Below are 13,346 nucleotides of genomic sequence, written 5' to 3' on the forward strand. Positions count from 1 at the left end.
TTATCTTTTATGCATCTTATTTTGCTTAGCATGACAGTAGCATTATAAGATGATCCCTTACTAAATTTCAAGGTATAAGTGTTCTCCCTGAGTATGCATCGTTGTTACAGTTCATTGTGCCGAGACACCACGTGATGATCGGGTGTGATAAGCTCTACGTTCACATACAATGGGTGCAAGGCAGTTTTGCACGGGCAGAATACTCGAGTTAAACTTAATGAGCCTAGCATATGCAGATATGGCCTCGCAACACTGAGACTGGAAGATCGAACATGAATCATATAGTAGATATGATCAACATAGAGATGTTCACCATTGAAAACTACTCATCTCACGTGATGATCGGACATGATTTAGTTGATATGGATCACGTGGTCATTTAGATGACTAGAGGGATGTCTATCTAAGTGGGAGTTCTTAAGTAATATGATTAATTGGCCTTAATATCATGAACTTAGTCCTGATAGTATTAGTATATCTATGTTGTCGATCAATAGCTCACGTTGTAGCTCCCCTATGTTTTTGATATGTTCTTTGAGAAAAGTTGAAAGATGATAGTAGCAATTATGCGGACTGGCTCCATGATCTGAGGATTATCCTCATTGCTGCATAGAAGAATTATGTCCTTGGTGCACCGCTAGGTGACAGACCTATTGCAGGAGCAGATGCAGATGTTATGAACGTTTGACAAGCTCGGTATGATGACTACTTGATAGTTTAGTGCACCATGCTATACGGCATAGAACTGGGACTTCAAAAATGTTTTGAATGCCATGGAGAATCTAAGATGTTCCAAGAGTTGAAATTGGTATTTCAGACTCATGCCCATCTCAAGACGTATGAGACCTCTGACAAGTACTTTGCCTACATGGAGGAGAATGGCTCAGCCAGTGAGCATGTACTCAGAATGTCTGGACACTACAATCGGTTGAATCAAGTGGGAGTTAATCTTCCAGATAAGATAGTGATTGACAAAGTTCTCTAGTCACTATCACCAAGTTACAAGAACTTATGATGAACTATAATATGCAAGGGATGACGAAAACGATTCCCAAGCTCTTCGTGATGCAGAAATAGACGAAGGAGAAATCAAGAAAGTGCATCAAATGTTGATGGTTATCAAGACTGCTAGTTTCAAGAAAGGGGCAAGGAAAAGAAAGGGAACTTCAAGAAGAATGACAAACAAGTTGTCACTCTCGTGAAGAAGCCCAAAGCTGGACCTAAGCCTGAAACTAAGTGCTTATACTGCAAAGGGAATGGTCACTAGAAGCAGAACTGCCCCAAATACTTGGCAGACAAGAAGGATGGCAAAGTGAACCAAGGTATATTTGATATATAGATTATTGATGTGTACTTTACTAGTGTTTGTAGGAGCTCATGGGTATTTGATACCGGTTCAGTTGCTGAGATTAGTAACTCGAAACATGAGTTGTAGAATGAACAGAGACTAGTTAAGGGTGAGGCGACGATGTGTGTTGGAAGTAATTCCAAGGTTGATACGATCACCATCGCACACTCCCTCTACCTTCGGGATTAGTGTTGAACCTAAATAAATGTTATTTGGTGTTTGCATTGAGCATGAATATGATTAGATCATGTTTATTGCAATATAGTTATTCATTTAAGTCAGAGAATAATTGTTGTTCTATATACATGAATAAAACTTTCAATGGCCATACACCCAATGTGAATGGTTTGTTGAATCTCGATCATGGTTATACACATATTCATAATATTGATGCCAAAAGATGCAAATTTGATAATGATAGAGCAACATATTTGTGGCACTGCCATTTAGGTCATATTGGTGTAAAGCGCATGAAGAAACTCCATGCGGATGGACTTTTGGAATCACTTGATTATGAATCATTTGATGCTTGTGAACCATGCCTCATGGGCAAGATCACTAAGACTCCATTCTCCGGAACAATGGAGCGTGCCACTGACTTATTGGAAATAATACATATCGATGTATGCGGTCCGCTGAGTGTTGAGGCTCGCTGCGGGTATCGTTATTTTCTAACCTTCACAGATGATTTGAGAAGATATGGGTATATCTACTTAATGAAACACAAGTCTGAAACATTTGAAAAGTTCAAAGAATTTCAGAGTGAAGTGAAAAGTCATTGTAACAAGAAAATAAAGTTTCTATGATTTGATCGTGGAGGCTAATATTTGAGTTATGAGTTTGGACTTTGTTTAAAACAATGTGGAATAGTTTCACAATTCACGCCACCTGGAACACCACAACGTAATGGTGTGTCCGAACGTCGTAACCGTACTTTATTAGATATGGTGCGATCTATGATGTTTCTTAGCGATTTACAACTATCGTTTTGGGGTTATGCATTAGAGACAGTTGCATTCACGTTAAGTAGGGCACCATCTAAATCCATTGGGACGACACCGTATGAACTATGGTTTCGCAAGAAACCAAAGATGTCGTTTCTTAAATTTTGGGGTTGCGATGCTTATGTGAAAAGCTTTCAAACTGATAAGCTCGAACCCAAATCGGAGAAGTGCGTCTCCATAGGATACCCAAAAGAAATTGTTGGGTACACCTTCTATCACAGATCCGAAGGCAAGATTTTTGTTGCTAAAAATGGATCCTTTCTAGAGAAGGAGTTTCTCTCGAAAGAAGTGAGTGGGAGGAAACTAGAACTTGATGAGGTAATTGTACCTTGTCTCGAATTGGAAAATAGCTCATCACAAAAATTAGTTCCAGTGATGCCTACACAAACTAGAGAGGAAGCTAATGATAATGATCATGAAACTTCAGATGAAGTTACTACCGAACCTCATAGGTCAACCAGAGCATGTTCCGCACCAGAGTGGTACAGTTATCATGTTCTGGAACTCATGTTACTAGACCATGATGAACCTATGAACTATGAGGAAGCGATGATGAGCCCAGATTCCGCAAAATGGCTTGAGGCCATGAAATCTGAGATAGGATCCATGTATGAGAACAAAGTATGGAGTTTGGTTGACTTGCCCGATGACCGGCAAGCCATAGAGAATAAATGGATCTTCAAGAGGGAGACGGACGCTGATAGTACTGTTACTATCTACAAATCTAGACTTGTCGAAAAAGGTTTTTGACAAGTTCAATGTGTTGACTACAATGAGATTTTCTCACTCTTAGCGATGCGTAAGTCTGTCCGAATCATGTTAGCAATTGCCACATTTTATGAAATCTGGCAAATGGATGTCAAAACTGCATTCCTTAATGGATTTCTTAAAGAAGAGTTGTATATGATGCAACCAGAAGGTTTTGTCGATCCTAAGGGTGCTAACAAAGTGTGCAAACTCCAGGGATCCATCTATGGACTGGTGCAAGCAGCTCGGAGTTGGAATATATGCTTTGATAAGGTGATCAAAGCATATGGTTTTATACAGACTTGTGGTGAAGCCTGTATTTACAAGAAAGTGAGTGGGAGCACTACAGCCTTTCTGATAAATATCTGTGAATGACATATTGTTGATCGGAAATGATGTAGAATTTTTTGGAAAGCATAAAGGAGTTTTTCAAAGAAATACCTCAGTGAAGCTACTTACATATTGGGCATCAAGATCTATAGAGATAGATCAAGATGCTTGATAAGACTTTCGATGAGTACATACCTTGATAAGATTTTGAAGGAGTTCAAAATGGATCAGTCAAAGAAGAAGTTCTTGCCTGAGTTGTAAGGTATGGAATTGAGTAAGACTAAAAACCCGACCACGGTAGAAGATAGAGAGAGAATGAAAGTCATTCCCTATGCCTTAGCCATATGTTCTATAAAGTATGACATGTTGTATACCAGACCTATTGTGTACCTTGCCATGAGTTTGGTAAAGGGGTACAATAGTGATCGAGGAGTAGCTCATTGGACAGCGGTCAAAATTATCCTTCGAATACTAAGGAGATATATCTCAGTTATGGAGGTGATAAAGAGTTTGTCGTAAAGAGTTACGTCGATGCAAGCTTTGACACCGATATGGATGACTCTGGGTCTCAATCTGGATACATATTGAAAGTGGGAGCAATTAGCTAGAGTAGCAGTGTGCAGAGCATTGTAGACATAGAAATTTGCAAAATACATACGGATCTGAATGTGGCAGACCCGTTGACTAAACTTCTCTCACAACCAAAACCTGATCACACCTTAGTACTCTTTGGGTGTTAATAACATAGCAATGTGAACTAGATTATTGACTCTAGTAAACGCTTTGGGTGTTGATCCCATGGCGATGTGAACTATGGGTGTTAATCACATAAAGATGTGAACTATTAGTGTTAAATAACGTATGTTCTCATAACGGTTCGACCGATAAAGATCTTCATAGAATATGTGGGAGCCAATATGAGCATCTAGGTTCCACTATTGGTTATTGACCGGAAAGGTGTCTCAGTCATGTCTGCATAGTTCTTGAACCCGTAGGGTCCGCGCGCTTAACGTTCGATGATGATTTGTATTATATGAGTTATGTTATTTGGTGACCAAATGTTGTTCGGAGTCCCGGATGCGATCACGAACATGACGAGGAGTCTCGAAATGGTTGAGAGGTAAAGATTCATATATAGGATGATAGTATTTGGACACGGAAGTGTTCTGGAGTTACCGGGTACGTATTGGGTCACCGGAAGGGGTTCCGGACTACCCCCGGCAAACTATATGGGCCTTATGGGCCAAGAGGAGAAACACACCAGCCACAAAGGGGCTGGTGCGCCCCTCCCATATGGGCTGACCAAATTGGAGAAGGAAAGGGGAACGAGGAAAGGAAAAAGGGAATAGGATTTCCCCTTCGCCCTCTTCCCTTCCTACTCCGAATAGGAATAGGAAAGGGGGAGGCCGAATTGGGAGGTGCCCAAGTAGGATTCCTCCTACTTGGGGCGCCCCCTTGGCTGCCTCTCCTCCCCTCCAGCCTATATATATGAGGGGGGCACTGCTAGAACAGACAACAAATATTGTTAGCCATGTGCGGTGCCCCCCTCCACAGTTTACGCCTCCGGTCATATTCACGTAGTGCTTAGGCAAAGGCCTGCACGGATCACTTCACCATCACCGTCACCATGCCATCGTGCTGACGGAACTCTCCCTCGACACTTTTCTGGATCAAGGGTTCAAGGAACGTCATCGAGCTGAATGTGTGCTGAACTTGGAGGTGCCGTACGTTCGGCCCTAGATCGGTTGGATCGTGAAGACGTTTGACTACATCAACCGCGTTAACCTAACGCTTCCGCTTTCAGTCTACAAGGGTACGTCGACACACTCTTCCCCTCTCGTTGCTATGCATCTCCTAGATAGATCTTGCATGAGCGTAGGATTTTTTTAATTGCATGCTACGTTTCCCAACAGGACTTGCCTCACTTGGGTAGATCTTCACGAAGTAGGTGATCTCCTTTCCCTTACAAACTCCTTGGTTCAACTCCACAATCTTGCCAGAGGCTCCCAAGTTACACCTAACCAATCTAGGAGACACCACTCTCCAAAAGGTAATAGATGGTGTGATGATGATGAACTCATTGCTCTTGTGCTTGAAATGATAGTCTCCCCAACACTGAACTCTCTCTCACAGATTTGGCTATGGTGGAAAGATGATTTGAGTGGAAAGCAACTTGGGGTAGGCTAATGATCAAGATTCTTGTGGTTGGATTGGAATGTCTTGGTCTCAACACATGAGTAGGTGGTTCTCTCTCAGAAAATGAGTAGTGGAAGTGTAGGCACATTCTAATGGCTCTCTCTTGAATAGAGAAGGGGGTGGAGGGGTATATATAGCCTCCACACAAAATCCAACCTTTATGCACATTTGACCCAACTCGGACAGACCGGATAGAAGAACTCGGTGAGACTGATTCAGTTCAAAATGTGAACATTAGGAATCTCGGTGGGACCGATATGATCAACTCGGTGGGACCAATGTGCTAGGGTTAGGGCAAAACCTCATCTCGGTGTGACCGATTGCATGAACTCGATGAGAGTGATTTCAGCAACGAGCAAACAAAGAGTTGGTAAGGCAAACTCAGTGGGACCGATCGCTCATTTCGGTAAGACTGAACATTGCGGAGGGAAACAGAGAGTTTACATTGCGAACTCGGTGGGACCGATCGCTCATTTTGGTAAGACCGAAACGTTACGAAGGGAAACAGAGAGTTTGCATTGCCATCTCGGTGAGACAGAGATCCCGATCAGTGAGACCGAATTGATTAGGGTTTCTGGCAGTGGCTATGTCAAAAGAACTCGGTGGCGTCGGATAGATCAAATCAGTGGGGCTGAGTTTGACTTTAGGTTTTGGAAATATTTGGAATTGAGAAAGTGTTTAGGGGCTTTGGAGCATATCACTAAGCACTTTGAGCAAGTAGACCATTAAGCAACACCTCATCCCCTTTTAATAGTATTGGTTTTTCCTATGGACTCGGTGTGATATTGGATTACTAAAATAGAAATGAGAAATCTTGAGCTTTTGTCAATCTTTGTCCTTAGCATTTTGTCGGGGGGATGAACCCCAGGAAGGCAACGGAACCCGTATCCTTTTCAAAAACAACAGGGCTAGCAACGCCCCTCAAGTCGGCTCACGCTTGGTCGGGTCGCTCGACTCGGCCAAGCCCCTCGACCCGGCCCCGACGACCTGCGCAAGGCAGCCGAACCTGGCGCACCAAGACTTCCCCAACAAGGCAGCTTCCCCTTGGCGTGCTCCCCAACCCGGCCACGGGTCAGCTCCCGTCCCATCCACGTCGTACGATGGATGAGTCTTCAATCAAGAGATGAGCAAGGCAACAGTGCCCCTCCCAAGCCTTTGGTCAGCCGGGGTGTGGCAACAGTGCCTCACCTACCCGCTAACCAGGGCCGACGTGGCAACAGTGCGCCCATCGTCACTGCTGACGCCAGCAAGCGGCGACCTGACAGAGCACCACTGTAGCGGACTCAATCCAGCCACTCCCTGACGATTGACAAGATGGCAAACAGTGCCCCTACACCCGGCGGATCCCATGCCCGGAGAACCCGGCAAGCCCTGTCACCCGGCGGGTCCCAGCACCGGCTTCCCGGACGATGACAACCCGGCCCCATGGCCTTGTAACATTACCATTGTACCCCTGGGGGTTAACCTATAAAACCCCCACATGAGGCCTCCATGCACGGGGATGAAGAGATCCGATCAGTAGAACACACACATATAGAGGGAGCAGCCTAAGCCTTGGCCTGCCTTCCTTCCTCCCTGGTACAGCTCGAGGAGCAACTCTGTACTATCACACATAAACCACACTCGGCAGGACTAGGGGTACTATCTCTTCGGAGAGCCCCGAACCTGGGTATGTCTTGTGTCACGCGCTCGCTCAAGCCAACCTCGCCTCTGGAGCCCACCAGTGCCCTCGAGCCTCATCCTCTCTTTAGCCATCCCTTGGCATCTGTTGTGCGCCCACCACGACAGTTGGCGCCCACCATGGGGCAGCTCGAGGTCCTGGCCGGGAGCATGCTTCAGACAGGCCTCCTCTCTGACTCTGACGACGTCATCGACGCACTCGCCGCCTCCTTTGCCGCGTTGCGCGTCTTCGATGTACCTGCGGCCGACGAGTACCCCAGGCGGCTGCGGTCGGCCTGGATCAACTCATGGGCAAGGAGCTGAATGATCGCCTCAAGCGGGTGAACAACCTCCTCAACGCGGCCAACGCGCAACAGGACCGCCTCAACCAACTCGCAAGCCGGTGGGCTCCAGCTCCCTCCGCGCCGACGGACCCGGCGACCAGTAGAACACGGCGTCTTCGCCACCCGTGGAGGAACACTCCGGCCGCACCCGGACCCGGCGCAACCCCGCCACGACGACTGCCATCGCCTTGGGTGACGAGCCGGCCTTGGAAGACCGACGTCGGCTCGATGCCCCTCTCCAACCCGGCCGACATCCGGCTTTGGTCGACCCGGCCGCCCGCAGCGTGATCACCGGCTAGCTGGGCCCGCGCGCCATCGACGACACCGACACCCGCCACCGACTCGCCCTTTCCCAGGAGCTGGAGGAAAGCGGCCCCGTCGGCCCGGCGTGCTCTGGAGCACACATCCGAGATGAGCCCTTTACCAAAGGGTTCACGCTCCCCTGCAACACCCCCAAGTACAACGGCACCGTGAAGCCGGAAGACTGGCTCACCGACTGCACCACCGCCATCGGCATCACCGGCGGCAACCACCGCCTCGCCGTGCGCTACGCGCCGCTCATGCTCCAGGGATCGGCTCGCACATGGTTGAACAGCCCGCTAGTGGGTAGCATCAACGTGTGGGTCGACTTCGAGCAAGCTTTCATGCGCAACTTCACCGGGACCTACCGGCGACCCGGCCGTCCCAGCCAGCTCGCCATGTGTGTGTAGGGACCGACGGAAACCGGCCGTGAGTACCTCGCATGCTGGACCGAGCTCCGGAACAGCTGCGAGGGCGTCCATGAAGTCCAAGAAATCCAGTACTTCGTCAACGGGTGCCGGTATGGCACCCTTCTCAAGCACAAGCTCCTGCGCTCCGAGCCGGCCACGATGGCCACGCTCATGGTGACGGCGGACAAGTACGCCAACGCCGACTCCGCCATGAAGATCCAGGTGGCACTAGATGAAGCTGGCAAAGCAAAGCCGGTTCCCCCTCCGAAGCCGGTCGGCGAAGGAAGCCGGCAGCAGCACAACCAGCAGAACAACAAGCGCAAGGCCGACCAACCGGCCCAACGCTACGACAACCGCCTCGTCGCGGCCGCCGAGCAGGTGCCCGCAACCGACCCAGCCACCAAGCGCCGGTAGACCGGCAAAACAGCGTGGCAGCCCGCCATGAGTTTCGAGGAGATGCTCGATGCTCCATGCAAGCACCACAGCGGCGCAAGACCATCCACACACACGCTTCGGCAGTGCGCCATCACCAAGCGCCTCATGAGGGGCGACATCCAGCCTCCTCCGGCCCGAGCTCCAGGAGCGGGGCAGCCACCTCCACCTTCTCCTCTGCCCCCGGCCGGCGGCGCGATGCGCGATGATGCCTACTTGGCCCAGAACGCCACCTACGTCGTCTTCACCAGCCTCGGCGACGACAAGCGCAGCGAGCGTCTGCTTCGGCAGGAGGTGAACACCGTCATCACGGCCAAACCGGAGTACATGCATTGATCGGAGTGTCCGGTCACATGGACTCGGGAAGACCACCCGGCTGTCATGCCGAGTCCGGGTGACTACGCCCTCGTCCTCAACCCCACCATCATCGCACCTCGGCGCACGTGCATGTTCTCCCGAGTCCTCATCGATGGCGGCAGCATCATCAACATCGTCTACTGCGACACCATGACCAAGCTTGGCCTTGAAGCCAGACCTAGAGCCAACCGGGATGGTCTTCCACGGCATTGTTCCCGGTCTTTCCTGCTCTCCGATCGGCCGGATCCGGCTCGACGTCCTGTTCGGCGACAGCGACCACTTCCGACGCGAGCCGCTCTGGTTCGAAGTGGTGGACCTGTCCAGCGCATACCATGCGCTGCTGGGCCGGCCCGCACTCACCATGTTCATGGCGGTTCCACACTACGCTTACCTGAAAATGAAGCTGCTGGGTCTGAAGGGCCTCATCACCATGACTGGCGACTATCGCAAGTCCCAGGAGTGCGCCCGGGATGGCACCAAGCTGGTTGAGTCACTGGTCGTAGCCGAGAAATGGCGCCAACTCGACCGGATCGTCACCCTGGCCAGCGAGACGTCGGCCGCACCAATCCCGGCCGAGGAGCCGACCGATGAGGCCTCGTTCAAGCCCTCCAAGGAGACCAAGAAGGTGAAGCTGAACTCGGAAGAACCCAGCTGTAGCAAGTACGTTGTCGTGGGCACACGCCTTGACAACAAATAGGAAGGTGAGCTCGTCGACTTCCTCTGTGAGAATCGGGATATTTTTGCATGGACCCCAAAGGACATGTCGGGTATCCTGAGGAAGTACGCCGAGCACAAACTCCACGTCCGCAAGGATGCCAAGCCTGTCCATCAACCCCTGCGACATTTCTCCGAAGAGAAGAGAAGAACCATTGGTGAAGAGGTCGCCTAGCTTTTGGCGGCCGGCTTCATCATGGAAGTATTTCACCCCGAGTGGCTGACCAACCCAGTCCTCGTCCTGAAGAAGAACAAGACCTGGCACATGTGTATCGACTACACCAGCTTGAACAAGGCATGCCCCAAGGATCCATTCGCCCTCCCGCGGATCGATCAAGTCATCGACTCCACCGCCGGCTGTGAGCTCCTGTCCTTCCTAGATGCTTACTCCGGCTATCACCAGATAAAGCTGGACCCGGCCGACGCCCTGAAGACATCCTTCATCACGCCCTTTGGGGCATATTGCTACATCACCATGTCATTCAGCCTGAAGAACGTCGTCACCACATTCCAGCGCTGCATGCAGAAATGCTTGCTGCCGCAACTCGGCCGCAACATCCATGTCTACATGGACGACATCGTGGTGAAGACCAAGCAGCACCTCACGCTCCTTGACAACCTGAAGGAAATGTTCGCCAACCTACGCGAATACAAGGTCAAGCTCAACCCAGAGAAATGCGTTTTTGGCGCCCCAACCGGGAAGCTACTCGGCTTCCTCGTCTCGGAGCACGACATTGAGGCAAACCTGGAGAAGATCAAGGCCATCAAACGCATGCCCAAGGCGGCTCAGCTGCGCGATGTCCAGAAGTTCACCGGCTGCTTGGCCTTGGTCAGCCGGTTTCTCAGCCGGCTGGGCCAGAGGGCCTTGCCCCTGTATCAGCTGATGAAGAAGACGACGCCGTTCGAGTGGAACGACTAGGCGGATGAAGCTTTCATGGACCTCAAGCGCATGCTCTCCACCACACCCGTTATGGCCGCTCCGGCCGAGAAGGAGCCGCTGCTACTCTACATTGCCGCAACCTCGCGGTCGGTCAGTACGGTGATGGTGGTCGAGCGACCAGAGAAGGGCAAGATCCAAGATGTCCAGCGTCCGGTGTATTACCTGAGTGAGGTGCTCTCCGCCTCCAAGCAAAACTACCCGCACTACCAGAAGATGTGTTATGGCGTGTACTTCACCGCCAAAAATCTGAAGCGGTACTTCCAAGAGTGTGTCGTCACCGTGGCTAGCACGGCTCCCCATGGTGAAATCATTGGGTGCCGAGACGCCTATGGCCGGGTCGCCAAGCGGGCGCTCGAGCTGGCCGGCTACACCATCCTCTACGAGCCCCGCACTACGATCAAGTCTCAGGCTCTGGCCGACTTCCTCGTCGACTGGACCGAGACCCAGTACCTGCCGCCACTGCCGGATTCGACGCACTGGCGCATGCACTTCGACGGCTCCAAGATGCATCTCGGCTGGGGGCCGGCATCGTGCTGTCCCCCCGAAGGGAAACTAGCTTCGATACGCGCTCCAGATCCACTTCACCGCCTCCAACAATGTTGCCAAGTACGAAGCCCTTGTGCATGGCCTCCGGCTTGCCAAGGAACTCAGCATCCGATGCATTCTATGCTATGGCGACTCGAATTTGGTGGTACAGCAGTGTTCCGGCAAATGGGACGCCCGCGACCCCAACATGGCAAGCTACCGCTTCCTCATCCAGAAGCTGTCCGGATTCTACACGGGCTGTGAATTCCTCCACATCCCATGCATGGAAAACGAGGCCGCCGACACGCTCGCCAAGATCGCCTCATCAAGGCAGTCCATTCCATCCGGCGTCTCCCTCGAGCGCCTACGCAAGCCGTCTGTCAAACCGTCTCTGGACTCCGAGTCCATCTACGTCCCGGACGACCCGGTTGCACCTCAACCCGGTGCGGGGACTGCCGAGCCTGGCCCGGCGACTGCCGAACCCAGCCCGGGGCCTGTCAAACCCGGCCCGACTGCCGTCATCATCAACCCGGCCGTCGTCATCATCGACCCATCCGCCGCCGTCCCTGACCCAGGGGCTATCGACCCTTGCTTGGGGCTGCCACCCCGGAACCCGTCATGGTGGACGTCTTCGCTGTAGTGACGGCTCCCTCATGGGCCCTGCCCATATCAGAGTTTCTAGAGAACAGGGTTCTTCCCAAGGACGAGACCGGCCCGGCAAGTGCAACGCCGAGTGTCCGCCTACAGCATCATCAACAATGAGCTCGTCAAGCGCAGCTCCACTGGCGGTTTTTAGCGCTGCGTCGAGCAGGACCAGGGCATTAAGATCCTCCTCTACATACACCAGGGCGAGTGCAGGCACCACGCTACCTCGCAATCCCTGGTAGCCAAGGCTTTCTACCATGGTTTTTACTGGCCCACGGCCCTCCAATACGTTGAGTCGCTCATCCTCAAATGCGAGGGATGCCAGCGCTTCAGCAAGCGTAGCCACCAGCCGGCTTCAGCACTCCGGACCATCCTGATCGCCTGGCCCTTCACGGTCTAGGGACTCGACATGGTGGGTCCCTTCAAGACCTCTCGAGGCGGCATGACGCATCTGCTGGTGGCAGTGGACAAGTTCACCAAATGGATCGAAGCAAGGCCAATCAAGAATCTGAATAGACCGACGACGGTCTAGTTCGTGAAATACGTCGCAATATGTTACGGCATGCCGACCAACATCATCACGGACAACGGCACCAACTTCGCCAAGGGCCCGCTCGCGCAGTATTGCTCCGTCTCCGGCATCCACCTCGACCTGGCGTCCATTGCACACCCGTAGTCCAACGGCCAGGTCAAGTGGGCCAATGGTCTCATCCTATCCGGCATCAAGCCATGGCTCGTCGAGCCACTCGTCCGCTCGCCCGGCAGCTGGCTTGACGAGTTGTCAGCCATCCTCTGGAGCCTCCGCACCACGCCCAACCGGTCGACCGGGTTCACCACGTTCTTCCTCGTCTACATAGCCGAAGCCGTCATCCCGACCGACGTCGAGTTCGAATCGCCGCGTGTTGCGATGTACACTAAAGCCGAAGCCAAAGAAGCCCGCGAAGACGGCGTCGACAAACTCGAAGAAGCACGCCTCCTGGCGCTCAGTCGGTCAGCCATTTATCAGCAAGGCATAAGGCACTACCACGGCAGGAAGATCAAACCCCTCGCATTCTGAGAGGAGACCTCGTCCTCTGACTCGTCCAGCAGCAAGCCAGACAGCACAAGTTGTCCTCCCCATGGGAGGGCCCCTTCATCGTCAGCAAGGTCTTGTGCAACCGCAACGCCTACTACTGTCGGTGTTCTGGGAATGGGGGTCCCCAGTCTTGCCTGCCTGCGGCCCACAGCGTGGCTCCTCCAGCGGCCCCGTACGGCCCATCTTCACCAGCAAACACCCAAGACCCTCGCGAGCAGCCAAGCCTTGCGAGGCGGGTGACGCAAGACCTCCTCAGGGGCGGCCTCACCAGGCTGGCTCGTGAGGGGCAGAGAGATCAAGGCAAGGTGAACCTCGCGAGG

General features: G+C 51.9%; 1 protein-coding gene across 1 annotated transcript; it reads left to right on the top strand.

Moving 5' to 3' along the window:
- Positions 1 to 9,320: 9,320 nt before the first annotated feature.
- LOC147975987 (uncharacterized) lies at positions 9,321 to 9,824 on the top strand. Its single transcript, XM_087520673.1, has one exon. The coding sequence runs from the start codon at positions 9,321 to 9,323 to the stop codon at positions 9,822 to 9,824; it is 504 nt and encodes a 167-aa protein (XP_087376799.1).
- Positions 9,825 to 13,346: the final 3,522 nt, after the last annotated feature.

The sequence above is a fragment of the Triticum urartu genome, chromosome 4A (genome assembly GCF_056163025.1).
Source record: "Triticum urartu cultivar PI428250 chromosome 4A, HENAU_Tu73, whole genome shotgun sequence".
In the NCBI taxonomy this organism is placed as follows: domain Eukaryota; kingdom Viridiplantae; phylum Streptophyta; class Magnoliopsida; order Poales; family Poaceae; genus Triticum; species Triticum urartu.

Bases quoted from the DNA above. Each gene is read 5' to 3' on its own strand.
- LOC147975987 (XM_087520673.1), top strand. From the start codon at position 9,321: ATGGTCTTCCACGGCATTGTTCCCGGTCTTTCCTGCTCTCCGATCGGC.